The sequence below is a fragment of the Grampus griseus genome (assembly GCF_964374135.1).
Source record: "Grampus griseus genome assembly, chromosome: 1".
Classification (NCBI taxonomy): Eukaryota; Metazoa; Chordata; class Mammalia; order Artiodactyla; family Delphinidae; genus Grampus; species Grampus griseus.
Window position 1 is genome coordinate 86,680,100 of NC_139017.1, and position 27,646 is coordinate 86,707,745.

The 27,646-nt window shown below is 39.4% G+C and overlaps 1 protein-coding gene across 3 annotated transcripts; it reads left to right on the top strand.

Annotated features, from left to right (window-relative positions):
• Positions 1-1,208: 1,208 nt before the first annotated feature.
• SLC16A4 (solute carrier family 16 member 4) lies at positions 1,209-27,072 on the top strand. Of its 3 annotated transcripts, XR_014296475.1 has the most exons (10): positions 1,209-1,337; positions 2,547-2,665; positions 6,917-7,049; positions 7,775-7,918; positions 8,096-8,257; positions 9,534-10,049; positions 11,959-12,170; positions 13,240-13,333; positions 22,814-23,050; positions 26,770-27,072. XR_014296475.1 is itself a non-coding variant. In XM_082650411.1 (9 exons), exons 2-9 carry the CDS (start codon positions 2,579-2,581, stop codon positions 26,811-26,813), a joined length of 1,392 nt encoding a protein of 463 aa, XP_082506537.1. In that variant the 5' UTR covers positions 1,209-1,337; positions 2,547-2,578; the 3' UTR covers positions 26,814-27,072. The 3 variants fall into 3 exon arrangements, 2 of the variants coding, with proteins under 2 accessions (XP_082506537.1, XP_082506536.1); XM_082650411.1 differs by lacking the exon at positions 22,814-23,050; XM_082650410.1 differs by lacking the exon at positions 26,770-27,072 and having other exon boundaries at positions 22,814-23,431.
• The last annotated feature ends 574 nt before the right edge of the window (positions 27,073-27,646 follow it).

Consider the following 27,646-nt stretch of genomic DNA (forward strand, 5'->3'; position numbering starts at 1 on the left):
AGGCGGATTCTTAACCACTATGCCACCAGGGAAGCCCCCAAAGATCTAATTCTTACAAACACTTTTCTCCTGCCAATCTGAATCTAGAATGGAAGGAACACTGTGAAATTGTACCTTGCTCTCTCAACCAGGCACCACAGGTGGAGGTCCAGGAGAACTGCCTTTGGTAAGAATTCTCACCCTTTATGGGCTTCTGCCAGCTTTCCCGGGATCCCATCAGCAGGCTCTAAAGCAAGTGGAGTGTCCCAGCAGGTGTCATCCTGGTCACCAGAAACTGTAGAGGAGGAAGAATAATTTTCCCTCTACCCTTATTGTAAGGGTTGGCTGGGGTCCCTTCTTCTCTAGGGCACCTCATAAGTGGATAAACTGTGGCTACTGTAGTACAAGGTTGTCTTTGGTAAGGATAGCCTACTTGTTCACCCTTAAAACAAAATTTCATTCACCTGAGACCTCACACAGGACCAGCCCAGTTTAAGTCCAACCCAGTCTGACCCCGGACCCAGGCTGACTCCAGCCAGTTTCTGGACCCAGTCTGGAAGAAGAAAGGCTCAACTAAAGTCTGACAGTTCATACTGCAAAAGCTTGTGGAGCTGGGGTGGGAGAGGGACTTACCCACACCTCCAGAGGCAGCTAGAAACCAGCAAGCCAAGGGGCTCAGCAGATACCTATCTCTGGCTGCTCGGGGTCTCCTTCCTTTGTTCCCTCTTCTGACACCAGAACTGTTAAAAGACAAACTGAGGAATATTAAAAATTTTAAGAGTTTGTTTGAACAAAAATGGATTCAAACCGGGCAGTGTCAAACTGGAAGATGTTAGGAGCGCTCCACCAACGGGAGCTCAGGGAGAGGCTTTTATAGAGAGGGCAGAAGCGAAGCAAGGAAGTCATTAATGGGCCACAGCTTAATTCCTGACTGGCTGTTTGTGACTGGTCATCCTTAGGTTTCCATTTCATAACCCTGTTTTGATTTTGGTTTGCTAACATAGGCCAACTTGGCATTAGAGCCACCTTAGTGCGACGGCCTCCAGGTTTAATCAGCAACAGTTACCCAAAGGATTTTCTACTTGGTTTACTCTGATGCTTGCTTTTGGGTGGAGGGAGGGCCTAGGATGATGTCAAATTACAGTCTTTCCTCCTCCCCTCAGGAAGTAAAGTCCACTGGCAGGAGTGCCTAAATTGGCTCTAACCCTGGGCTCTCACAATGCTTGCTTGTTTTCACAGGGCAGAAGAATGAAACGCCTTAGAAAAAGAGCAACATTCTGGAAAATTGTATAGTTTCTTTTTCTTCCCAGATTGTCTCAAGTCTGTGGAGGATTCCCTTGCTACACACCACATCAAAGGTAGGATGAAAATGGGACTGTGTGTTGGGGTTGGTCCTCTATAGTGTTTTGAACAACCGGCATCTCTCCCTACGCGGCCTGCTCACCAGACAGACGGCCATACCACACGCCATGCCGGCAGATTCTCCTTCCCAGGAAGAAAGAGCCTGCCTGCCTACCTGCCGGTGGCAAATAAAGAATGCCGCCCTCTCTCTCAGAGTATCTACATTTTCTCTTTGCTTTTCCTCTCTCTATATATTTATTTTACTGAACCACTTGTGAGAAGGTAGCAGACTCTATGACACTTCACTCCTGAGCTTCTTAGCACACGCCTCCTAAGAACAAGCACATTCTTCGGCAGAACCACGAGACCACCATCACCCCTAAGAGATCTAACCTGGTCTGCTACACAGTCCTCATTCCAATTTCCCCAACGCAGCTCCTAAAGTCCTTTCCAACTTTTTTCTGGCCTGGGATCCATTCGAGGAACATGTTGTTGTCATGTCTATTTAGTCCATTAGAATATTTTCATTTTAGCAAGTGCTGTGAAAGGGAATTTCCAAACCTGAAGTTCCCCATCCCTTTTTTATCTCTCTAAAGTCAAGAGCTTACCCAGAGGATGGTGCACAGTTTGCCCTAGGATTTGGTTTGCAGACCTGGGGGGAGAATAGTGCAAGGAATGGCCACTCCACAATCAGTGAGGTCAGGCTTTGCGATCAACTCCTTTGCTATTCCTGCCTGAAGTGAACTGAGTGGTCATCTTTCAGAGGCCATTCAAACTGGTGGAAGAGAGATTTATGTTGTGGCTTTGATGTCCCTCACATCACAGCCTTTTGTTATCTTTTTCTCATTTCTCCCATGGTTCTGCCTGGATCATGATTATGGAATAAACGAGGATAAGGGGACAGTCTAGTGGGGCAGACTTTATATGTAACTAAGGACATACTCCAAGAGAACTGTCAGCTCCCTGTGGACTTCCAGGGGAAGCCAGGCAGCAGACCTCCACAAACATCCCCCAAATGGTACAAAGCCCTGCTTGTATTTTTGAGGTTGAGATCAGAGAGTCTATAAACTCCAGAGAGTCTGTAAACTTTAGAAATGAGGAGAAATCATCTAGTTTCAGAGGTGGGCTGAAAAAAAATTACAGTACAAGTGGTTTTATGCCACAGAGGAAATAAAAGTTAAGATCATTTTGTCGACTGAGTCAACTCTGTCTTGGATTCGTCACAGGAATCTTCTGCATTTAAAACAAACGAAGCATCATGCTGAAGAGGGAGGGGAAGGTCCGACCCTACACGAAAACCCTGGATGGAGGTTGGGGATGGATGGTTGTGTTTCATTTCTTCCTGGTAAGAATTTACTTTCCCCTTCGCTACTGCCTGAAAGAAGGCTCCCTGAGAAAGGCTCAGAGCAGACTAAGATCACTTATGAAATCCTTGACATTTGAATGGAAAGGGGGTTAGAGCAAGGCCAGGAACTGCCAATGAACCCAAGAGAAAGTTGAAAATGTCCTCCTTGAGTGAAAGCAGAAGCATTCCATCCTGTCTCCCACCCCTCCTTAAACCTACAGAGTGCTCCAGTTACCATCAGCAGCTCTGCCCTCGCTGCATGGCAATTAGGATTTGGGGACAATCGTACATTTAACCATCCCAGAAGTAGCACTGGAAACCACTAAAAAGTGCTTTTGCAGGGGTGGGTGGGGAGGGGGTTCCCCAGCTCAGCCCAGCATAGACGTAACCCTGCTGGAAGCATCCTCTGTCTCTCCTAGGGGGCAGGGACTTTTCTTCTGTTCTGCCTGCTGTCCACTTCCCAACCCATCCCCGCCAACCATAACTTATGCTAGAGTTAGGCCCAATGTATATTTCTGACATGTCTGGAAAGGGAGAGAATGATGTGGATTCTGAAACTGGAGCCTGATTTTTCTCCTTCATCCATAAGCAGCTGGACTCCGCACTCTGTTTTTTAATTAACTTCTTTCCTTCCTCCTCCCAGAAGCTCTTGGGGTCGTTATGTGAGGCAGTGGTGATGTGACTCAGCATGCTTATTCTGATGGGACTGGTGAATCCCATCACAGCTATATCCCAAACCACCCTGAGAATGGCACCAGCTCCCCAATTCCTCTTAAGTGTTCCCAAGTAAGTTAACTTTGAGATGTATTCACAAAGACACCCTTCCCTCCTGATCCTCCTCCCCAGCCCAGCCCTACAGTAAGAAGCTCCCAGGGAAGGGAGTGCAGGTCCTGGTGACTACTAACTACCCTGAAGCCCACAATGTGGAAATACCACACCTCCTCCCTTATGACAGAGAAGGGGAAAGGAGGGCAAGAAGTCCTCAGCCAGGATATACATAATACAAAACTCCGAACCACAGGACTATTTGTTAAACATTAGCTTCATTACCAAAGAATGTGGAATCTTTTTTTTCCTCCCAGAAGTGTTACTAAAAAGGAAACTAAGGACACCCTAGGTCTGAGAGCCTTCCTGTGACTGGGTCACCTCCCCACATCACAGGCTTTGCAGACCTGGCATTGTTGGTGAGGATCTCTAATTCTCCCACCTTTCTCCCCAATAACTCCTTTTCCTGTATTATCCTCTGAGGATAGGAAGTTATTTGATCAATTTAGTTGCTGGTAAGAAAAGCTGTCTAACAACCAGATTAATAAACAATGTCCCACTTTTTTGGGTGTGATGCTACTTATAAAAGCACACACACAAAAAAAACATTTTGGGTCCTCAAAATGTTAACAGTTAACTCAGGCCAATCACCCACAGTGGTAATGTGGGTACTTAAGATGACGATGCTTTTGTGTCTGCATAAGTTACAAGTCTACTTTTCTATAATAGATGAGCTCCTGAAAAGATGAGTGAAAAACCCAATAACAACATGTTCTTCAGGAGCTCTCTACTTTTTTTAAAAAAATGACTCATATTCTAACTTACCATACTTTATAACTACATATTTGCATGATTGTTTTCTGTATTCAGCCTGTGTCCCAGGACTGAATGTTCCATGAGCACAGGGGCCAAGTCTGTTTGCTCACCACTGTAAGCCCTAGTAAATAGCCTGGAACACAGTAGGCACTCAATATATACCTGTTGACAGATGGGAGGATGGATGGATGGATGACGGGGTAAGCCCATGTACAGTGTCTGATGTGGACTCTGGAACAGGACTGAAACCCATCAACCTTGGTCCAAAACACGAGATGAAATAGTATAATATAGATTTATCTAGTCTGCTTAGTTAACTAAGGGAATATCTGGACCTTGGGGAAAAGATTTTTAATAGCTCTGAGTCAAAACAGAAACAAAGTTGGAAGGTTACAAGTTAAGGGAGGGAGGCAGGGTGGCTAAAAAGGCTATGTCCTTGGCCTTCTTGATATACACAGTGGTAGGCACAGACCCAGTTATTAGAGACAAGTCATATCCACTTACAGCTGCTATGCCCAGACACCAGGGAAAGACCAGAGAGGAAAGGTACTAAATTGGGGGGACCAGTAGCTAGCCAAACTCAGATGGCTAAGAACATAGAGGCCAGCATCGTGTAGATGCCCGCACAGAACCCATGTCCACAGAAAAAGAGGAAGGGTAATTTTACAGAATGATGCCTCATTGTCACATTCCCTGCTCATGAGAGGAGGCAATCACCGCCCTGTATTTTAAACTGAAAGAAACAAGTCTGGGTCATTTAAGGTTCATGTATATTCTCTAGCCTCATTTCCTGATAGGGGTGCGTTTAAGGCACGTTATGATTACAAAGTGCTTGATAAAATGCTTTTTCCATTTTTGAATATATAGCCCTGGTGTCCATAGCATTGTTCACTCTAAATAAGGAAAGTCTTGTAGCTTCTATCAAATCAGAATGGGAAAAAGTACATTAAGGGACTTCCTCCTCACCACCCCATCTTTTGCAACCTTGGAGCACCACCACTGATTCCTAGTCCCTTATTCCAAACAAGAAATAATACTTGTCTGAAGTAAGAGTCTAGCAGAGAGGTTGGAGGGGAAGGCCTTGGTTATTTTATTCAGTAGGTAGAGGCTGAGGGAAGGAGGTTCCTAAGTGGAGGTAGGTCTCTGATTTGGGTGAGTGGGTGGATGGTACTAATCAAGAGAAATGAAAAGGAAGAGTAGGCATGGGATAAGAGAAAGATGAGTTTAGTTTTGGATAAGTTAACCTGAGTTAGAAAGATATGGTAGACATTAATATGAGTCTCGAGCTCTTGGGAGAGCAGAATGGTTACACAAGATAACAAAAACATAGTTAATAGTTTGAGTATTAAGTGCTAAGTATTACTTTACCAGAATTTTCTCAGTCTTCACAGTACTATGAGCTAGGTGACATTTACTTTTCCTCTACTTTATAAAAGAGGAAGCTTAACTTCCGTAGTTTGCCCAAGGTCACACCCCTAATAGGAAGCAGAGCCAGGATTCTGGCCGTGGCAGGCTGACTGCAGATGGAACACAGTATTCACAACTACACCATGAGTTCAAGGGTGGTAATTAAAACCTTGAGACTGAATGGTTGTCTATGGGGCAGGTATAAAATGAGATGACTGCAGAACCACAGGGGGAAATATTCACCAGGTGAACAGAGTAAGAATCAGTGAAAAGGAACCCAGGATCTGTGGTCCTTCCACAATGCATAGCCAGCTTGACAGCAGAGAAAGTGGCCTTGAAACACCAAGGCCACTGAAAAAAAGGAAAGGAAAGGGGCCACTAAGAAGCCCCTGGAGACAAGAGTGAGTACATGTGGCTCCTGGGCTTTGACTGACTGCAGAGCCTGGCTAGGCCTCCCTTCTAGTTCCCCTCAGACCCTTGCTCCTCACTGCCCCCCTTCTAATCAGAATTCCAAGAAACAAATGCTGGTACTCCACTGAAAGAAAACCTCAAAAGAGGCGCTCCGCCTAGTGGAAGGAATGAGGGTGGTGCGGGCAAAAGGGTTAGATGGGACAGAAAAAAAGGGTGGGGGCACATGACCCAACCGTAAGGTGACCATACATCCTCATTACCCTTGCTGTCCAGGCATCAATTAATAGCACTACTTTTCACTCTCAAAGAGCTTCAGCTGGGTGATAAATTATTATGGTTGCCGTATTTATATACCAGGTGAGGGAGGGTACTCAGCTCAAAAGCAGAGTTAAAGCAAAGCTAACCTAAGGACTGACAGAACAATTCTTTTGGATCAACACACATCTCTCACAAAGGTAACTGGAATTAGCTGTTTTTAACAGATGCTACTGTAACAGGATGGTATAGTGGTTGGTCTGGAGTCAGTCTATCTGGGTTCAAGTCTTAGCTCCAGCATCCCCAACTTGAGCAACTTTTAAGCTAAATCTCAATTTTCTGAATTTCTAATACAATATTGACACACCTATTCCATGCCTTTGTAATGAGAATTAAATGAGATGCCTTCATGTAAAGTGATTAGACACTCTAAGTGGACAACCCGCCCCTAAAATTTAAAATGTTACAAAGAGGAACTGGCAAACAAACTGGTAAAATACAGGTTACACAGAGAATCAGAGCCTCCAGCAGTTCCAACCTCCCCTGTAATGGCTTACTCACCACCTGACTTGGACTCTTTGGTCTGCTTTGATTTAGGTAAATGTATTCGTGATGGGGATGACCAAGACTTTTGCAATTTTCTTTGTGGTTTTTCAAGAAGAGTTTGAAGGCACCTCAGAGCAAACTGGTTGGATTGGATCCATCATGTCATCGCTTCGTTTTTCTGCAGGTATAAAGCCATCAATAAGCTTGCTGTCCAAGGAAAAGGACCACCAAAGGGCAATTCCAAGAAGACTCACCTGTCAGTCAATCAAGACTGAAGCTTTGCTAAAACTCAGGTTCATTTATCAACATGTAAAGCTGAGAAAAGGACTTGCAGTGTTTAGCCTCCGCTTGACTTGGAAAAACTAGACAAATTAGTGCTTAAACAAAGAAAGGTGAAGAATCCAACTATTTAATTCCATGATTCAATTTTCATGCCTTGTTTCTTTCAACAGTGTCTTAATATAGGTCCAGTGAGCCAGTCTCTCAACTGGAATGTCGACCATAAAGCTCTGACCATAAAGCTCTAAAAGACAGAACCAATTCCTCTTCCTTTAGTTCTAGTTGGAGCTAGAACATGGTGTAGATAAATAATTGAACTTTGTTCTAGTCATAGGTCACTAGAGGCAACCTTTTTTTGCAGAGGTTTCATAATGCATTTTCAGCAAGCTTCCTTTCCAAACCTGCTTATTTACAATTTTTTCTTTAAAACAAACAAAAATCAACAAAACTTCTTCCTAAAAGCAAAATAGTGTGGGGCTGGGAATATTAAGGAACTCAATACAGACACCTTTTTGAAGGATACACAAATGTAGAGTCCTCTTATTTCCCTTCAGTTGCCCATTTAAACTGCACACCAGAAGACAAGGGATGCCAGAGCACATTTAACTAGCATTTGTTTCTTTTCCCAAGGTCCCCTAGTTGCTGTTACTTGTGACATAATTGGAGAGAAAACTGCCTCCATTCTTGGGGCTTTCCTTGTTACTGGTGGATATCTGATCAGCAGCTGGGCTACAAGCATTCCCTTTCTTTGTGTGACTATGGGATTTTTACCTGGTGAGTCCATTGTAAAAGTTAAGACTTAAAAAAAAAAATGGAACCAGGAACCTTCCCTTTTACTCTCCATGAGTTCAAAAGACCTACTTATATTATCTCAGGTCCAGGAGAATATCTTGTCCAGTACCAAGCCACTTAATGTGAAAGTGATTCCAAGCTATTATGTTTTTCTTTTAGGTTTGGGTTCTGCTTTCTTGTACCAAGTCGCTGCTGTGGTCACTACCAAATACTTCAAAAAACGATTAGCTCTTTCTACAGCTATTGCCCGTTCAGGGATGGGACTGACATTTCTGTTAGCGCCTTTTACAAAAGTCCTGATAGATCTATATGACTGGACAGGTGAGTCATTCTAAGTTTCTGAACCATCAACTCTGTAAGATTTAATGTTGAGCCCTCTCTATGATGACTACAGAGGAAGTGAGCATGATTCTAAAGTAAAGTATTCTTCCTTGGAGAATATATGGCAAAAGAGACTCTGAACTACTTGCAGGCTTTGCCCGCCATGCAGGCAACTCAGAGTTCACCATAGAGTTCAAGTCTGAGGGGATGGAGGGCAATCTATGCGGCTGGGGAAACACACCTTTGCAGGGAAAGCGGTATTCCTGCGGAAACAAGGATCCTCTACTCAAAGCATTCTCTTCAAATTTTCTCTTTAAGAAAAAAATCTGCATTTAAAAAAGTCTCCTCCATCAGATTCACTAAAATAGACGGAAAAAAACTGAGTGAAAAGAGGATTATGTTCCTTAATACTTAATCTTTTATATACTGTCAACTATAAATTTTCACGAATAAAAACCATTCACTCCACAATTTTCTTCATACCTGAGATAAAACATTTGGATTAAAATAACCTCAAAGTATTGGGGAAAAAAATCTATGTATATGTACATATATGTGAATATATAAGCCTATTCCTATCTACAGAGCAGTTTTGTTGAACTTTTCCTTTCCTGATTAAAAAAACCACCAGTAGTCTCATGGTGAACAAGACCAGCTGACAAATCCGTAAGACAGGATAGCAGAACCTACAGTTAATTCTATCTCTAGAAGCAACACACCCAAGTCACAGCTTTGGTCAGGACATGCTGAAGTCAAGCAACTACTCAGCTTCAAAGGCAACACTGGCATGTCTTCTTTCTAGGACATTTAAAACATCACGGGATGACAGGCTATCTCCTCTTCTAAGGCAGTTTCCAAATGATTCCCGTTACCTAATTCTGTATTTTCTGTACCTAAATCTACACCCTCCCTTCAGGATATTTAAAACACACTGTAATTTTCTAACATTTGAAATGACTTCCCCCCACCCCAAACCATTTTTTTCCTTTAGCACAAATAACTCTCCTTCCATGCCCCCTAGTGGCACAGCTTTCCCCTTTTCTATCTGCAAGGACTCCGTTTTCACAAGGATACAGCAGTGTGTACGGCTAACAGTTAAGTCAATGGATTTAAATGCTTTCAGCTAAATACAAGGACAAAGCAGTGTTTTCAGGAATTACTGCACTATGACTGAATATTTAGTGGTGGGGCCTCTTCTGAGCCTAAGCATACAGAGTATTGTGAAATGAGAGAGGTAATTTTTAGCTTAACTTCTCAATTTCTCTCTCCTGTTTAGGTGCCCTTATATTATTTGGAGCAATCACATTGCATTTGGTGCCTTCTAGTATGCTCTTGAGACCCACCCATATCAAAAGCGAGAGCAATTCCAATATTAAAGATAAAAGTAGCAGTTTTTCTGCAAGTGGTCCAGAGGCAGCATGTGGGACAGAAACATCATGCCGCAATGAGATACAAGAGTCTGCCATCAGGGACAATACTATGCAGGATGGACAACCTGGTATAAGTTTAACAGTCTCACAAAATCAAAATGAAGAGTTCAACAATGAACCTAACAGGAACAGACTCTTCCAAAAAACTAATGACGAAAGTTATGGGAATAAGACTATTTTGTGGAGCTGCAAACAAAAACTCTTTGATTTTTCTCTTCTTAAGAATCCTTTTTTCTACATATTTACGTGGTCTTTTCTCCTCAGTCAGTTGGCATATTTCATCCCTACCTTTCACCTGGTAGCCAGAGCCAAAACACTGGGGATTAATATCATGGACGCCTCCTACCTCGTTTCTGTAGCTGGTAAGAAAGTCTACTTCAACCTCACCCTCAAAAGGAGAAATGAACTAAATTTCACAAAAATTTATTAAATTTAATTTTTAAAAAGCTTAAGAGTAATATTTTTTTTAAAAAAAAGAGTTGTGGGAAGGCCAGAAAAGCAAGTTTTTTGAGGCTGGTGGGAGCAGCAGGACTTTCCCTCCAACCTGTCACTGCATCTTGCACACAGGCTCTTCCCTACCAGACAGCGGACCCCAAAGCAAGTCTTATTTTCATATGTCAGTATCTAAGTATTTGTTGGATACCGAACTTTAGAAAGCTGGTTCTCAGTGACAACAGCCATTTTAGCAAGCAAAAACAATCCTAGGTAGGCTGTACAGTGCAGTGGTTGAAAGGATTGGTTCTGGAGCTAGACTTTCCAGGTTCAAGTTTTTGCAGTGTATGACAGTGTGACCTTGGGCAAGATACTTGCCTTCTCTGTGTCTCAATTTCCTTGTAATATATGAATAATAGCATCTACTCTCAGAAGGTTATTAGGATTAAGCAAGTAATGCATGTAGAGTTCAGAATAGTACATGAACTACTGTAAGCATTCAATAATGTTCTAGTAGTATTCGTAGCTAAGAATTTTCCCCCCTTTAACTCAAAGTAAGAGGATAAGATAAATAAGCATACTAAGGCTAGTCATTAATAGGTAGGCTGCCATTTAGAATGAAAAAAAAAATCATTTTAGTTGAGTACTTATAAAAATGTATGGAAACAGAATGCTTGATCTAGAAGATATGGATTCTTTCAACTGACAAAATAGGGAGTCTAAAAAAATGAAAATGAATGAAATGGAACTGGTTTGCTCTATCTGGAAATTCTCAGTAGCTCAACATTAACTTTTCTCTTGCTAATTTCTGGAAAAGCCTATTTACCAAGCCCTTGCAAAACTGACTGCACCCCATTTCCAACTGCTTCAGTCAAATAAAACTTGTGTACACAAGAAAAAGATACATAGCTAAACTGACTTTTTTTCCACTAAAGTGTCTGGTAGTATCAATTTAGATCAGATTAGGGCTTTACAGCAGGACCAAAGAACATAATAAAGTTTCAATATGTATCCTAGAAATAACTGTAAAAATATAGAGATGGCAGTATGAATTTTTAATTCCTTTTTGTGGAGCAATTTATGTTTGAACCACAGGAGAATTTTAAGTATAAAACAACTGCAGCTCATGCTCCTCTTGGTGAAAATCTCTTTCAGTATTTAACTGCTATATTAACATATAATAGGATAAAGGATAAGAATGTTCTGTTATCATAAAACTAAGTGAAAAATGTTATTCTTAAATTTTATTCAAGTTACACCATAGTTCCAGTGTTCAAGAGATGATGTCCCATTTCCAGACTTTCTACATATTTTCAAGTTAAACATAATAGCCTTTGGAGAAGGACTTAATTACCAAAACCTCATACAATTATAAGTCTCAACATCTGTTTTTTTTCTTCACCATAAGACTTTATTATTTATACTCCAGTCGTCCACCATATGACTTCCCCAGGACACTAACCTGTGGGTTTACTAATCTTCAAGAAATCTCACTTCCTCACCACTTCAAGGGAGGCCTACTGAGCCCAGCGTTCTCTATAACCTGGTATTCCCAGTTTGGTGGTATGAGTTTCCCAAACACAGTGAGAAAAAATACCTGGTGAGTCCTCTACCCAACTCTGAAGGAGTCTTTCTGGTATTTTATTGATGTGTCTGGAATAGGTAAGTAAATGACAGAATCTATTGATAGACAAATGGAACCGTTTTTTTTTCTCTTATGTCCCAGCCTCAGGATGAAGTCATATTACTTAGGAAAAGATGCCTTATGCATTTACAGTTTTCAAAGGGGCTAGGAAAATGGAATTAGGATTTCATAAGACCTTTTCAATATTGTTCCAGGTATCATTGAGACAGTCAGTCAGATTATCTCCGGATGGGTTGCTGATCAAAACTGGATCAAGAAGTATCATTACCACAAGTCTTACCTCATCCTCTGCGGCATCACTAACCTGCTTGCTCCTTTTGCCACCACATTTCCACTACTTATGACCTATACCATCTTCTTTGCCATTTTCTCCGGTGGTTACCTGGCATTGATACTTCCTGTACTGGTGAGTAGACGTACTCATTAATGTTCTTACACCATTTAGTAAAAGTGTTAACAATCACCTCCTCAAAAGAGAAAACATATTTTGTATTAATTTTATAATTAAAAACATACTCAGAAACCTTGTAGCTATATCTTATCCAGCTATTCATCTCACCTTGGGGGGGTGGGGCCGGGGGGGGTGAGAGGACTATCCCCCCGTGGGACGTGGGACAGGAAAGAAGAGCAAAATAGGGATCAGAAGGATTCCATTTTGCTTATCAGTCTCCCAGGTTAGACTTCTGTTCACTTCTTTCCTTCAGGTCCAGACATTTCTTTGGTTCTAAGACACATCTTGGAAGAGTTCCTTAAAAGAAAAAAGGGCTTCCTGACCAGCACTGGCTTCTCTTTTGTAGAGAGAAGTTCTGTATACTTTAATAAGGACATTGTGTTTTTAACTCCTCTCCATCTTTACCCCAAATTGACATAAAGTCCTAGACCTGAACGGAACTGAGTTATACAAATACTTCTGGGTTTTTCTTGGAACCCCATGGGTTCTTAGAACTAGGTACCCAGTGTGCTGCAACAGAATCCCCCGGAATCTTCTGACCTGATATCAATATTAGCATAAGTGCTGCAGGATCTTATATGAGGCTTAAGCAAAAATCAAACTTTCTAAAGCTGAAATCAACTCCTGTGATATCTGATTTCTTATAAACCAATGGTTGGTATTCAGCCATAGGTGGATTCAATAATACCACTGTCAGCTCCAACTGTAAATACCATTTCCTAACAGAGAAGAGCAGTGAGGTTCAGGGGAAAAAAGTATCCCTGAACCAATTAAAAGATTTTTAAAAAGAAACAAAAACCAACGTTCCTTACTAATAAAATGAAAACACTGTCTGCCTACTGAAATTACTATTCCTTATCTGCCTCAGCTCTTTCATAATGTCAGGGTAAAATGCCATCCAAATCACCTCAGAAGTCAACTGTTCAGTTTCAGATGACATACACAGTATTTGCCCCTCTGTAGGCAAAGGTCTCCACAGAATTTCACCCTCAATATGGCTAACATTGGATTCTAATCCCTGCAGGTTGATCTGTCTGGGAATTCTATGGTACACAGGTTCTTGGGGCTTGCCAGTTTCTTTGCTGGGATGGCTGTCCTTTCTGGACCACCTTTAGCAGGTAACAGCTTACCCACATTCTGAGTAAACTTGAAAAGCAATGAAACAAAATGCTGATCCATGATTAATGGTAACACGTAATGACGTTATCAGGTTAAAAGAAACTGATGATTATCTCTGCTGTTCCTATACCAACGCTCACAACTCCATCACTAATCCAGGAGAATCTCAGGGTTAATTCAACAGATGTGCACTAGGCAGATTCTTACATTCTCTTGGGAGTCTTAGAGCAGGGATTGTGTGTATATCTACTTCTCTGGGGAGACAATCCAGAGTTTTATCAGATGCCCAAAGACCTATGATGGTTAAAAACAAAAACAAACAAAAGCTGTCTTGGATTAAGGCCAGAATCTGTGGAGAGGATATGTGGGGCCACTGGAGAACATTAAATACAAGTAGAGTAAAACTTGGGGGAGTTCTGTTTTTAAGTCAACTTTAAGACTGAAGCATTGTTTTACATTCACTTTTTACCTATTGGGACATTTTGTGCTTGCTGAACATTTAATCTAAGACTATTAAAAGACTGCCTACTCACACAAATTTCTTTAGGAAACAGACTTAAGCTTTAGTATCTTACACTATAGGTTCTCAATATAGTTGAATTACAAATTAGTACAGCATTTCCAATCATCCACAAAAAGGAATTCAGCCTAAAACTTACTTCTGCTTCCCTCAGTCCTGAAGACAGAAAAAGGGTCTGATCTTGTCCCACTATCATTTTTTTAAACTAAGTTTTATAATGACATTAGATTTACACCTCTATGAACTTAAGACTTAAAGGCACATATCAAAAGTATAGAAACTTAATAAAAGAAATTATTACTGAAGGTAAAACAATGTACCACTATCTGAGTTTCAATTTAGGTATACCTATCTAAAGGAAAAAATTACACAAATACACAACTAAGTCCTTATTTGCATTTATGAACACACCTCTTCCCATGAGCTCTAACTCAGCCAATACTTCGTAACTGGAAAACAGGCTAGAATTTTATAGCCCAGAATTGTTATACAGGGAGTGGTAAAAGACCAAGCACCAGAGGTGGCTAGCAGAGCTACTCTATGGCTAGTATCCAGGTCAGTGAAATACAGAGTTCAAATATAGTTTGCTGATGATTTTTTTTCAATTTTGACCCTTCTTCACTGGCTGTCCTAATGATGCCTTGGAACTTTTCAAGCCTATTAGGCCAAAAGTGTAGGGAAGTAACAAATACCAGGGCACAGAATATCTTATTCAAATGACGAAGGCAAATAACAAAACTACAACATGTTTAGAGATACATGTTTTTGTATACATTTAAAAATATTTAAAGAGTTCAATGTATGAGAAGACAAAGCAAGTTTTGTGAGGAGTATTACTTAAAAGGAAAAAGCTATAGATGTATGTGTGGGTCTTGAAACCAATTTGTTGGTCATGATCTTTAAAATTTTTTTTTTTTAATAAAAAAGGACCACGAGCAGATTAGAAATCAGAGTGCATCACTTTATTGTGAAACTTATTTCACACGCACACACACCTATGTAACAGAAAACATATGTGATGTAAAACACATTTCTTACTATTAGTGAGTCAAAAAAAAAAAAGTTACAAGCCTTTTATTACCCAATATCCATGATACCCTAGCACTGTATGTGAGGATAAAGACAGAGCTCATGGTAGAATTTTTACCTGCTAACTCTGAAAATGTTATTTAGGCAATCATAAATTTTTTAAGTTCTACAAAAAAGTCAAAGGAAGTGATAAGGCTATTGCTGAAAGCTTAAGTACAGGTTTTTAGTCTGGGAGTTGCTCAGAGTATCTTAAACAAGATTATGATAATAATATATAATTCAGTTAAGTTTCCTGCTCTGTACCACGGTTTCTCATTGACTACAATGTAGTGCTAGGCTTCTTGCTGAAGGGAGACTTCGGGAGAGCCCTTGCTGTAGGTCCTTGCTCTGTGAAGTGACAAGAGGGTTTTACAAAGGCCATTAGATTTGTTCCTAACTTCTGACTCCAGCAGCAACTACTAAAGAACATCAGAAATACTGAGCTACAGATCCACTCAACCCTCAACTGGTACAGGCAAGTTACGTTACTGTCTTTAGCTTTAACTAAATCAAAAGGCTTACTGGTTATAAAATATTAAATTCTAAACCAAACTTAGATCTTCCGAACTGTATGAGATCCTCATTTTTTACTTACCTAGACTTGTTATTACCAAATTACAAAAGGTGAAATTCCTATAAAAGATTACAGGCATTTAAAATAAGGAATCTAGCAAACAGTAAAATGTTTCACAATAATCCTCAGTCAAAAGACTAGTTAAAAATGGTACATGAATAATAATTTTCTCCTTCCTGTATGGAAATAAAGAAGAAAAACAAGTTAGTTCTATACAGCATATTTTAAAAATTCAAGGAAAGGGGAATATAAAGCACAGGAAACCCAAGGAATCATATAACCGAGATTTTTTAAAGTTACTTTTTTCTTTAAAAAAACGTAAATAGAGCATATGGGCAAGAAAATTATTTATACATCTTTTGTAATGGTGATTATGATAAGAAATACAGTGGCAACAAAATTCTCCATCAGATCTTGGTTAAAATTGACAGGCATTGAAATAAATAATAGTTTAAAAATTATCCCCCACCACTCCCCACAAGTGACCACCCTGCCCGCTCCACCCCACAGCTCTCCCTATTCCTGCCAATACTCAGCAACAAATTCAATTTTAGTTAATAATATGGCCTGCTTCAGACTGGACCAGTTTCAGGGTTTTTCTAGTTTCCTGACCTAGGTGGTCAGTAGACCCAAGGGTAGACCAAATGTCACTGTTCATCCAAACCCAAATGCTGTTTTTTGCTGGTAGATGGCATCCAGAACTATACACTGACACCAAGATGGAAGCCTTGGAAGGTTGTGGAAAAATAAAAAGTATTAATATTTTTAAAACTTAATATACATTTCTAACAGACCCCTGTTAACAAAAGTACACCTGCAGAAAGCAATCTAAATACAAAAATAGTGCCTTTGGCAAAAAAAACAAGTATACAGTCGTATTCTCCCATGTACAAGACAGCTATAAGTTACTTATGTTAAATTCCTAGTCCTGTACCTGAGGTATTTGACATATGAGCTCAAAATGCTAAGGGCTGTTCAGTTTCATTTAAAAATAAAACCACTTGGGCTTCCCTGGTGGCACAGTGGTTGAGAGTCCGCCTGCCGATGCAGCGGACACGGGTTCGTGCCCCGGTCCGGGAAGATCCCACATGCCACGGAGTGGCTGGGCCCGTGAGCCACGGCCGCTGAGCCTGCGCGTCTGGAGCCTGTGCTCCGCAACGGGAGGGGCCACAACAGTGAGAGGCCCACGTACCGCAAACAAACAAACAAATAAATAAACAAATAAAAATAAAACCACCAACAGCCCATATCAGCTGCCTATAAAACAAAACCACCGAATGTAGTTCCTCTCTCTTCCACATACACCCCCCTTTCCCAACTGATGAGTGCATATATTATGCTAATATTTATTTTAATATAAAAAATTTAAATCACAAATCTCTGAAAACTCCCTTAAAATGCCATAAATAATTTTGTTTTTGTTTTCACCACCAAAAATTTATTTTCCATCCATACAGGTGATTTCCCTTATCCATTTAGCCCTCCCTCCTGCCCCTTCCCCTCTGATAACAACTACCCTATTCTCTGTATCTACATGTCTGTTTGGTTTGGTTTGTTCATTTATTTTGTTTTTGTTTGGTTCACAAATAATTATTTGATTGTAACTCAGTATTCATTCAATAATTATTAAGCAACTTATTAGCACAGAACTCTACTAGCTGCCACATGGACAAAGAGAAGACAAAATTATTTGTTCAATGTTCTTTCATACCTTATTGGATCATGGTATAGCATTCACTCTGTCAGCCACATACACTGCTTAACATTAGGACTTAGTCTAAAATGTCTAAAACTGAGAATTGTTAGAACCTGCATTCTTCTTCCACTTCATTAATTGAAAATTCGGTTGAGCCACTGTAACCCATGTCTCCATTTTCTTATCTTTAAATGAAGGCACCCTAAGCTTTGGTATAATAAAAATGACCTTAAAATATAGTAAAGCTTCACTCAATCAAGCAGATATTTCACAAAAATAATTTTTTTCAATAAATTCAAGGAGAGTTGTTTCTAATGCCAAATAATTATAAGTTGATTGTACTCCAGAATAAGCTAAAGGTAACTAGTTCCTAAAGAAGAAGTACATCTCTCTCTTGTTATTATTATTATTATTATTTTTTTTTTTTTTTCCGGTACGCGGGCCTCTCACTGTTGTGGCCTCTCCCGTTGCGGAGCACAGGCTCTGGACGCGCAGGCTCAGCGGCCATGGCTCACGGGCCCAGCCGCTCTGCGGCATGTAGGATCTTCCCAGACCGGGGCATGAACCCACGTCCCCTGCATCGGCAGGCAGACTCTCAACCACTGCGCCACCAGGGAAGCCCTCTTGCTATTATTATTCAACCTCACAATTCATCAGAAACACCATGGGGCAAAACTGGTAATTTTGCATTAACTTTTTCCGAGTTTTTTTCTTTTTTATAAATTTATTTATGTAGTTTTATTTATTTTTGGCTGAGTGGGGTCTTCATTGCTGCACATGGGCTTTCTCTAGTTGCAGCAAGCAGGGGCTACTCTTAGTTGCAGTGCGTGGGTTTCTCATTCTCTTATTGCGGAGCATGGGCTCTGGGCACGCGGGCTTCAGTAGTTGTGGCATGCGGGCACAGTAGTTGCGGCGCATGGGCTTAGTTGCTCCGCGGCATGAGGGATCTTCCAGGACCAGGGCTCGAACCCGTGTCCCCTGCATTGGCAGGCGGATTCTTAACCACTGCGCCACCAGGGAAGTCCTGCATTAACTCTTCATCTGCGTTTTTACAAGAAAAGACAATGGCTAAAATGGAAATTCATCCATCTAAGCTTGTCTCTCTGTCCCATGAACACAGACAAGTTCATCTCCTCATGAAATGACAGGTCATTTCCTATCTCTATTACATCCTCATTTCAGATACAATGTTAAACAGATATTCCACCCAGTCCTCACTCCACCTTTTATCAACCATGCCCTCTAGAGTTTTATCAGTCATCTTGGCCTATCAGTTGAGAATTTCTCTACGGCCTGAAATTTTATTTGGAAAACAAACACACAAGCAACTCAACCTTTTGGTCTGCTATAAATCCATTTTGGAGATTGGGGATACGGGGGACAAGAAGGCAGAACAAAGTTCTCTGTCCTTTAAATCCTGAGAAATATATTATACCCTGAAGAGGCAAAAGGAAACAATGTAAATCATTTCTTTATCCAGTGGTTATTTTCCCCATAAGCAACAAAACCTACAGAATTTTACTTTGATACAGCATTCCTAGGATTAATGAATCCCTACAAAAGCATCAAAAATAAATTCCAAATAGCTCTCTATTGTGGTTTAAAAAGGAGAAGGGGGAGGTAGTCCTTTCCTTGCAAGGCCAAGGAATCAAGTTTCAAAATCCTAACACAGACCACAATCCTCTTAATAAAACTTACAACACAGAGCCAATACTTATAGCACTACCAGTAAATCTTATGGCAAATTTCTATCATGAGGCCTTTAGAGAGCTCCTGTCTTAAAAGGCACTGAGGTTTATATTTGCTAAACCATGTTTCCCAAGATTTTTCCCTTCATGGTACATACAGGAAATATTTGTACAGCACACCCTAAGTAAAATGACAAGGCTGCTAACAGCCAGTGGGCAGCTCTAGTGACCCCAAGAATGTGAGAAGTTCATTGTCTCTGCACACCTTGGAAGTCTGCCACTATTCTACAGCCGAACAGCTAGAAGCTCTGGTTCAACACCGGCCAGTCACTTACAGAATCCTCAACAACTAATTTGAACTACCATCAAGGAACTTTGGAATTAACGGCCTTCTAGGGGTATTTCAAATCTTAACAAGATGACCAATAATAAACTTACAGTAGTAATCCTATTGAAAAGGATTCATAAATCAGCTAAAAATCAACTTCTGAGATATCAGATATGAATACTTTTTAGACAAGATGTTAAACTCATTTTTAAACGTGTATGGCTTAACCCATAAAATGATATAGAGTATCGTTTTTAAAATGTTGACATTTAAAAAAATGAATTTAGATTCTATATTAAACATCAAACTTAAAAGATTATTCCAATCCCTTTTTTGTTGACTGTAAGAAAACTGGTTTGCAAAACTGTTTAAGGAAGCTGAGGCCTATCTTCTTAGTTGTTTTAAATTATCACAGGAAACATTATTAGATATTCCTACCCAGAACAAGGGTTACAGCTATAAAGAAGTAATTTGGACAACAACTTTATTGTATGTAAGAATCAACTGGGTGCCACCTAGGAGGAAGTACGCTTAGGAAGCCAATGAATTTGCACAATTAACATGCATCTTAAGTGAATCTGATGCAGGTAGTCTGGAGACACCAAGGAAATGCTTAGAGGGGACTTCAGCTTAGGAAGTCTGCACCAGTAGGCAGCGTACTCCTCAGAATGCTGGCTACATACAGTATTCCTTAGCATGGAATGGAGGCTCAGATCCATTGCACGCTTTCCTGGACTGTGGCTAGTATTCTCTGCCACTCACAATGCTTTTGCTATGACCACAAAGAAACCCAGTCTTTTGAATGTCAACTTATGCGTGTACTTCCATTTGAAAATGATTAGAATGCAGTGGTTTCTGAACTACCAACAATAACCCTGAAACTGTTTAGGGTTGAAAGTGCATTTGTATACATCTATTTCGTGCTATTATAAAAAAAGTACAAAGACCTAATAAAATCAGATCAAATATACAGTCTTCTTTTTTTTTTTTTGGCTGCACCACGTGGCGTGTAGGATCTTAGCTCCCTGACCAGGGATCGAACCCGCGTTCCGTGCAGTGGAAGTGAGGAGTCCTAACGACAGGACTGCCAGCCAATTCCCTATACAGTCTTATTTTACTTTCAATGGTGGGGAAAGGCTAATTATTCCAACCAAACAGAGATGTTTGGTTAAAGCAGCAAAGCTATGAATTTAACTTACCTAGTAGCCACTTAAATTTAAGCTTGATTATGAAGCTAATATTTTCATAGGACAATTAATTAATAATAGTACACTATAGTCCTGCATCTTACATTTCACCTCATATTTGCTATTATAAATAACATCTTAAAACTAAATACTCAACTGCACATTATTATCGTATGGAATGGCAATTAGATCTTAGAGACAGAATTTTAAAATATACTAATCTCTCAATAATCAAGCATGAATGGGAGAAACAGATTTAAAACAAATTATTTCATTAAACTTTGCATTGGTTATTCCCTGGCAGTCCAGTGGTTAGGACTCAGCGCTCTCACTGCCAGGGGCCCAGGTACAATCCCTGGTTGGGGAACTAAGATTCTGCAAGCTGTGCGACACGACATACATACATACATACATACATACATACATACATGCATACATAAATAAATAAATAAAAACTTTGCATGGAAATACATGGAAACAGTTCTAAAGCATGCTAAGTAATTCCCTGCCCTGGTAAGAAAATACACTAAATATATCTTAATCTTTCACATTTCAGAAACAACATTCTGACTTTAAATGTATGTGAAATGAAAGGCTTATAAGCAGTTTTCTCTTAAACTGTTTTAGTCCCTCCAGGATTTATAAAACAACTCAGTTTCACTATTTTTAGCTTTACCCTCCTGACCTTTCAGCAGCACTATCTACCTCCCTCTCCAAGAATTTGTAGTCTTTTCCTAGAGTGTTACTTCAAATACCCCTGTCTTACAATTCACAGGTTATATATAAACTGGTAAATTGCTATACTAAGGGACGAAGGCAAGAATGACAAAGGATAAGAGGGGGTGCTGCTGCTTTCCACAGTTCCTCCTTCATAGAAATTTCTAGAAAAACTGACAGATTGGTCAACCGTTTCTTAGATATCTAAAGGTCAATCAACATAATACAAAGACTTGTCCCAGTCGGTTTCACTATTTTGCTTAACTCCAAGAAACATTTAATTGAGGTCACTGATCAAACAGTAAAAGCAAGTTAAAGTTAGCTGAATTTAAATAAAACATTCCATTCATTCATTACATTAAGAAAAGGAAACAAAAAGCTAATGAAGCAAACAAACAAAAATTGAAAGTCTCTATCACAGCCAAGTGAGAGAATAAAAAGGAGAGGAGATAGAGACACACAATCAGACAAAAAAAAAAAAAAAAAGGGTATACTCTACACATCCAGTGAGAAATCATGTTCCAAGACATAAGTGAAAATCAAAAGGTACAATGTAAGCTCCATGCAGACAGATATTTTCATCCATTTTTGTCCATGGGTTTATCCCTAGTAACCAGAACTGTGCTGGCATAGAGTACCAAAATTTTTTGAATAAATGATCAGAATAACATCCTTGACTTAAGGTTTTTCAAGATTTTAAATATAAAAACTTATAAAAGTCATATTGTAAGTTTGCATCTACAAACATAATATGCATACAATAATCTAGAAAAGACTGTGACTCCCCGAGAGGTCCTGAGCCCTTTTTAGGGAGCCTGAGGTCAAAACTATTTTCATAATAATATTGAGACATTATTTGCCTTTTTCACAGGGTTGACTTTTGCAATAACGTATAAACATTGGTGCCTTGCACAAATATTCTTTACCACCACAAACTCACACTTTTTTTTAAAAAAAGCGTTTCACCTAAGAAGTTCTAGTATGTGCCATTAGCCAAATGATTTTGAGGACCCTCCCAATTCTTGCTTTTAAAAGAGCACTTTGAGATTTCAGGGGGAATTATCGTCATTGTTTAACCCACTTGGCCAAGTAAGTCAGTTCCTTTTCATTTGTTCTCATAACCTCCTGAACCATCCATCCCCTCACAGCCTTTATCTCAGGTGTAATTTATGCGGTTAATACCAAATCCCCACTAAACTATATGGTCTATGAGGGCAGGGACCATGTCTGTTTTGGCTCATTATCATATCCTCAACACCCAGCACGTTGCTGGGAACACAGTAAGAATTCAAATGTCTGTTCAGTGAAGGAAAAAAAGATAATAATCAGTTCTCACTTTTTTCTTTGGAAAATAGTAATTCACAATACTTTTCTTCATAAGAATAGTGGTCTTCTAATAAAATTCATTGTAAAATGAAATGGTACGTGTTCCTAATTTTCTCCAACTTCCATTACAAGACTGGAGATGGGCTCTGGGTTCACGATTACTTTTAACCCAACGTTTAAACCCCTAACTCAGATGGAATTGATTTAACTTCATCAATAGAAAATAAGACAGGTAAGCAGCTTGACTAACTTTCTAATGGGTCACAATACAGACTAGTAAGTACAGGAGGCTCCTTCCTTCAAGGAACGGTTCATGGCTGGGAACTACTAATGGAAAGGTTTGCATCACTAACAGAAATCCTTCCTTCCGTATAGGCTGGTTATATGATTATACCCAGACATACACCGGCTCCTTCTGCCTCTCGGGCATATGCTATCTCCTCTCTTCAGTTTCCCTTTTCTTTGTACCGTTGGCTGAGAGATGGAAAAACAGTCTGACCAGAAAGAGAGAGGACTGCAATCAAGTGAGAGCTTAACAAAACAAAGTCTAAACTAAAAGTCACTGGAAACAAAAGCATGGAAGAAAAGTACCCGCATTTGTAAACTAAGAAGGTGAACCACATAATTTTTTAAGGTTCCTTTTTGCTTTAGCACTCTGAAGAATGTCTAACTGGTGGTAAGAAAAGAGTAATAGCAACTTAAATTAAACTCCGTTAGTATTTAATCAAATAGGCTAAAATTTTAATCAGTTGAAGCAGTTACTTTAGATATTAAATGAAAATCAGAATGTACTGTAATAATAAATTAACCAAACTCTCAGCTGTGCCATGGTAATTCAGTCGCAAAAATATGTAAAGACAGAAAACCATTTTCCTTCATATAGAGCAGTATTAAACAGAGTCATTGAACTCTGGAATGTGAATGAACATTGAAACATTGTTTAGTGACTGGAAGAGTAAACACCCCCCAAATAGTTTATCTTTGCTTCTTAACTAGAGGTAATCTTTGTTTTCTTTCATTATTTTGTTTCTTAAATTTTCTATAATAAACATGTATTGCTATGTAATAAAAAAATAAATAAGAACTGCTAAAAAAAGAAAAAACCTCACAAACAACAAACCTTTATTGCAAGATCATTTGAATAGTATTCCTACTCATCCAAACAATGTTACTTTTTCACTATATCTAATGATCTGGAATGTTCAAGCTAAATATCTAGACATATCTTCAGAACAAGTTTTATATGAAAGTTGAATAGGTGGCTCTTAACGGGAGATAAACCAAAAGATGTTTCTTAAATATGGAATAATTATGTTAACTAATTAATGTCACTTAGACTAAGCAACTACATGTGGATAGAGAGCTCTTCATTATCTAGGTGATTTTAAAAGGAAAAAAAGACCACCCTAGAGTTCTCTGCAATACCAACCTCCTCTAGAATCTCCTTCAGAATGGTCCTCAAGACTATTATTACTATTATTATTCCATCTTTCCATTCCTCTCTGCTTTGAAATATCTACTAATTCCCTATAGAGAAAAATCCTAAACTGAAAGCCTGGTTTTAGCTCCAAAATGCCACACCCTCTCACTCTCTACGTGTGCCTTTGTACAAGCTGTGCCACCAGTTACAATTCCAATGGCTTGCCATTCTCCACCAGGCACGGTCTCACTTATCCTTCACAATCTGACTCACCAAAAGCCTCTGGAAAACCTCCCCCAGCATTGTCATTCTCTCCTCTGTAATCTCATCTAACTTTTTTTTTAATTAATTAATTAATTTTTGGCTGCATTGGGTCTTCATTTCTGTGCGTGGGCTTTCTCTAGCTGTGGCAAGCGGGGGCCACTCTTCATAGCGGTGTGCGGGCCTCTCACTATCAAGGCCTCTCTTGGTGTGGAGCACAAGCTCCAGACGCGCAGGCTCAGTAGTTGTGGCTCACGGGACTAGTTGCTCCACGGCCTGTGGGATCCTCCCAGACCAGGGCTCGAACCCGTGTCTCCTGCATTAGCAGGCAGATTCTCAACCACTGCGCCACCAGGGAAGCCCTAACTTTTTCTTTTTTATCTTTATTGGAGTATAATTGCTTTACAATGGTGTGTTAGTTTCTGCTCTATAACAAAGTGAATCAGTTATACATATACATATGTTCCCACATCTCTTCCCTCTTGCGTCTCTCTCCCTCCCACCCTCCCTATCCCACCCCTCCAGGCTGTCACAAAGCACCAAGCTGATCTCCCTGTGCTATGCGGCTGCTTCCCACTAGCTATCTCTTTTACGTTTGGTAGTGTATATATGTCCATGCCTCTCTCTCGCTTTGTCGCAGCTTACCCTTTCCCCATCTAACTTTTAACAGAGCACTATATATGAGCTGACATGTCAATCTTTTCCATCAGTCTGCAAGATCAACAAGATGGATCTATTTCCCAAGGGCCAGCACCAATTCTGGAACCAAATTAATCTGGGTTCAAATCTGGGTTATCTTAAAAACTGCAGTCGGTCCTATTTAAAATGTATAGGTTTTACACTTAAATGTAAATGTCTAACATTCTTTTTACATTTCAGATGTAAGACAATATGAATAGAGCAGAAACAGTACCGCCTCACACAAACAGCAAAAATAATAATAAATCCAAGCTCTGCTACCTGTTACTATGTAACCTCGTGAAAGTTAGCCTCTCTGAGTCCCAATTTCCTCCTCTGTAAAATGAGGATTCCACCAAGCTACCTCACAGCTATACTATGAGGATTAAATGAAAACATACTTGTACCAAGCAAAATACCCTTCATACACAGTAGCTGATAATTTCCTTTCTTCTTCTTTCTACATCAAAGCACAAGATTAAGAAAATCAATGATTTACTAGGAACCACTCTATCCGTCCCCCCTTCCCTCTTGAGCAATAACTGTTCTCAAAAGACGTTAACTACCTAGGGCAACTAGATTCTTTCCTCCTATGAAAGCAAACTATACATTTTAAGCAGAACCAACTACAGGGAGTTCCCTGGTGGCCTAGTGCTTAGCATTCAGGGCTTTCACTGCCATGGGCGGGGTTCAATCCCTGGTTGGGGAACTGAGATCCTGCAAGCCGCGCGGCCAAAAAAAAATAAAATAAAATAACCCACAAAACAGTAAAAGTAGAACCAACTAAAGAACTCCAAGTTGAATTCTGATTTACATAGGCTTTATGACTCTTACACAACAGGGCAGTTCTTCATCCTACTCCATGCTAACAGCCCCTCTAAACCTGGGCGGTATGGATCAAGAAAGACTGACTCCCTAGACTACAGGAAGCTAAAGACTTCATAACTAATGTATTCACTATATTAACAATTAACTTTAAATGTTCCTATTCATTTACTCCTGCCCTTGAACAATATTATAAGATGTTAACACATTTCTAAGTAACCATAATCTACAAATACTATCTCGGACAGATACAGGGTTTCAAGAAAAGCAAGAGTACACTGATTTTCTATCTCCTTCCCCCTCAAGATATCCCATGGGACAAAGAGGAAACAAAGAGGCTTAGCATGTGTCTGGAGAAGTAGGCTGGTGAAGAACTTTATTTCAACATCTAATACATACTAGTCACTGAGGCAGACACATTTTATATTTAATCTTAATTTAATATTCACAAACTTTGGAAGAAAATACTATGATGACTATTTTACAAATGAATAAACTTAAGGTCAAAGTAATTAAACACCCAGTAAGTAGAGGAGTCATAACTCAAACTCAAACTGACAAAAAACCCTACACTTTCCCCTTCAGACAACCCTGGCTGCTTAGCAGTGTCACAAGATTACGAAGCTAATTTAATTGTAAGCAGTTATCTTATAATAAATTTGTTCTAACTCAAATTGGCATAAACTTTTAATATCTAGATTGAAATGAAAATGAGGATGCAAAATACCTAAGAACCAAAACAAACAAATTAAAGCCACAAAACACATCTGCTACAATGCAATAATAATGTAGTTGTTAAAGATAATGAACTTTTTTAGGTCTTCCAATATTCACCAACCCTGACCAAAGAAGGTAATGCCTAAGTATGTGCCACTTATAATTCCTCAATACTAAAATATTAGTTGAAATGTTTATAAAGTATATAAAGTATTATCTATAAATATACATATTTAGTAGAGCATAACTTGAACATAAAAGTTCAATAATACTTTCTTCACAGTTACTTGCTGAGATATTTAAAACAATTAAGATACCATTTCTTGCTGTTCTTACTCTAAGAAAATGTCATACCACCACTGTAAAAGGAATTTTCTATATACGTTGTTCAGGAAATACTATTTCTGATACTAAAACTCTACCCACACAGAGCAACTAAGCCCGTGTGCCCCAACTACTGAGCCTGCTCTCTAGAGCCCGTGAGCCACAACTACTGAGCCCGTGCACCACAACTACTGAAGCCTGCACGCCTAGAGCCAGTGCTCCGCAACAACAGAAGCCACCGCAATGAGAAGCCCACGCACAATGAAGAGTAGCCCCGGCTTGCGGCAACTAGAGAAAGCCTGCGCGCAGCAATGAAGACCCAATACAGCCAAAAATAAATAAAATAAATAAATTTATAAATAAATAAATAAATAAAACTCCACCTTATAGTACTTTTAAGTTTTTGAAGTTCTTTCCCACCTATTACCTCATCAGCATCATGCCAATCCTATGAGGAAGATGGATAGGTATTAATATTCCTGTCTTACACCTAAGGACAAAAGCAAATTAAGACCAAGTTATTTGCCTAAAGTTACAAAGCTAGTCCTAATGGAGCCAATTCTGAAAACTAATTAACAACGCTGATTAGATCACAGCCCCTGGCTTTTCTTCTTTAATGATTTTCTAAAAGTATAATAAAAGCAACAATTACTTAAATGGACTGAAATAATTTGTGATATTTTTCAAATAATCTAGGCATATTAACATATGTGATGCTATGTTTGTTTGCAAAAAATTAGCTCCTTAGCACATAAACTTGCCTAATTGTAAAACTGGCTTTTTCCATGAGAAAAAAAAAAGCACACTGTGTATTAATATTTGATTTTAGATCTAATTTTTAAAAATCCAAACCTAGTTCCTCTGAGGACCTCATTATAAAACCAAAGCCCAATACTTATTAAAAGCCTTGAGGGTTTCTCTTAAAACAGAATCAACTTGTATACGGCTTTAAGACATATATACATAAATATTTGCCTCATTTG

Bases quoted from the DNA above. Each gene is read 5' to 3' on its own strand.
- SLC16A4 (XM_082650410.1), top strand. From the start codon at position 2,579: ATGCTGAAGAGGGAGGGGAAGGTCCGACCCTACACGAAAACCCTGGAT. The intron at 7,050-7,774 runs GTATAAAGCCAT...TCTTTTCCCAAG, and splicing joins ATCGCTTCGTTTTTCTGCAG to GTCCCCTAGTTGCTGTTACT. The intron at 13,334-22,813 runs GTAACAGCTTAC...CCTTCCGTATAG, and splicing joins TTCTGGACCACCTTTAGCAG to GCTGGTTATATGATTATACC.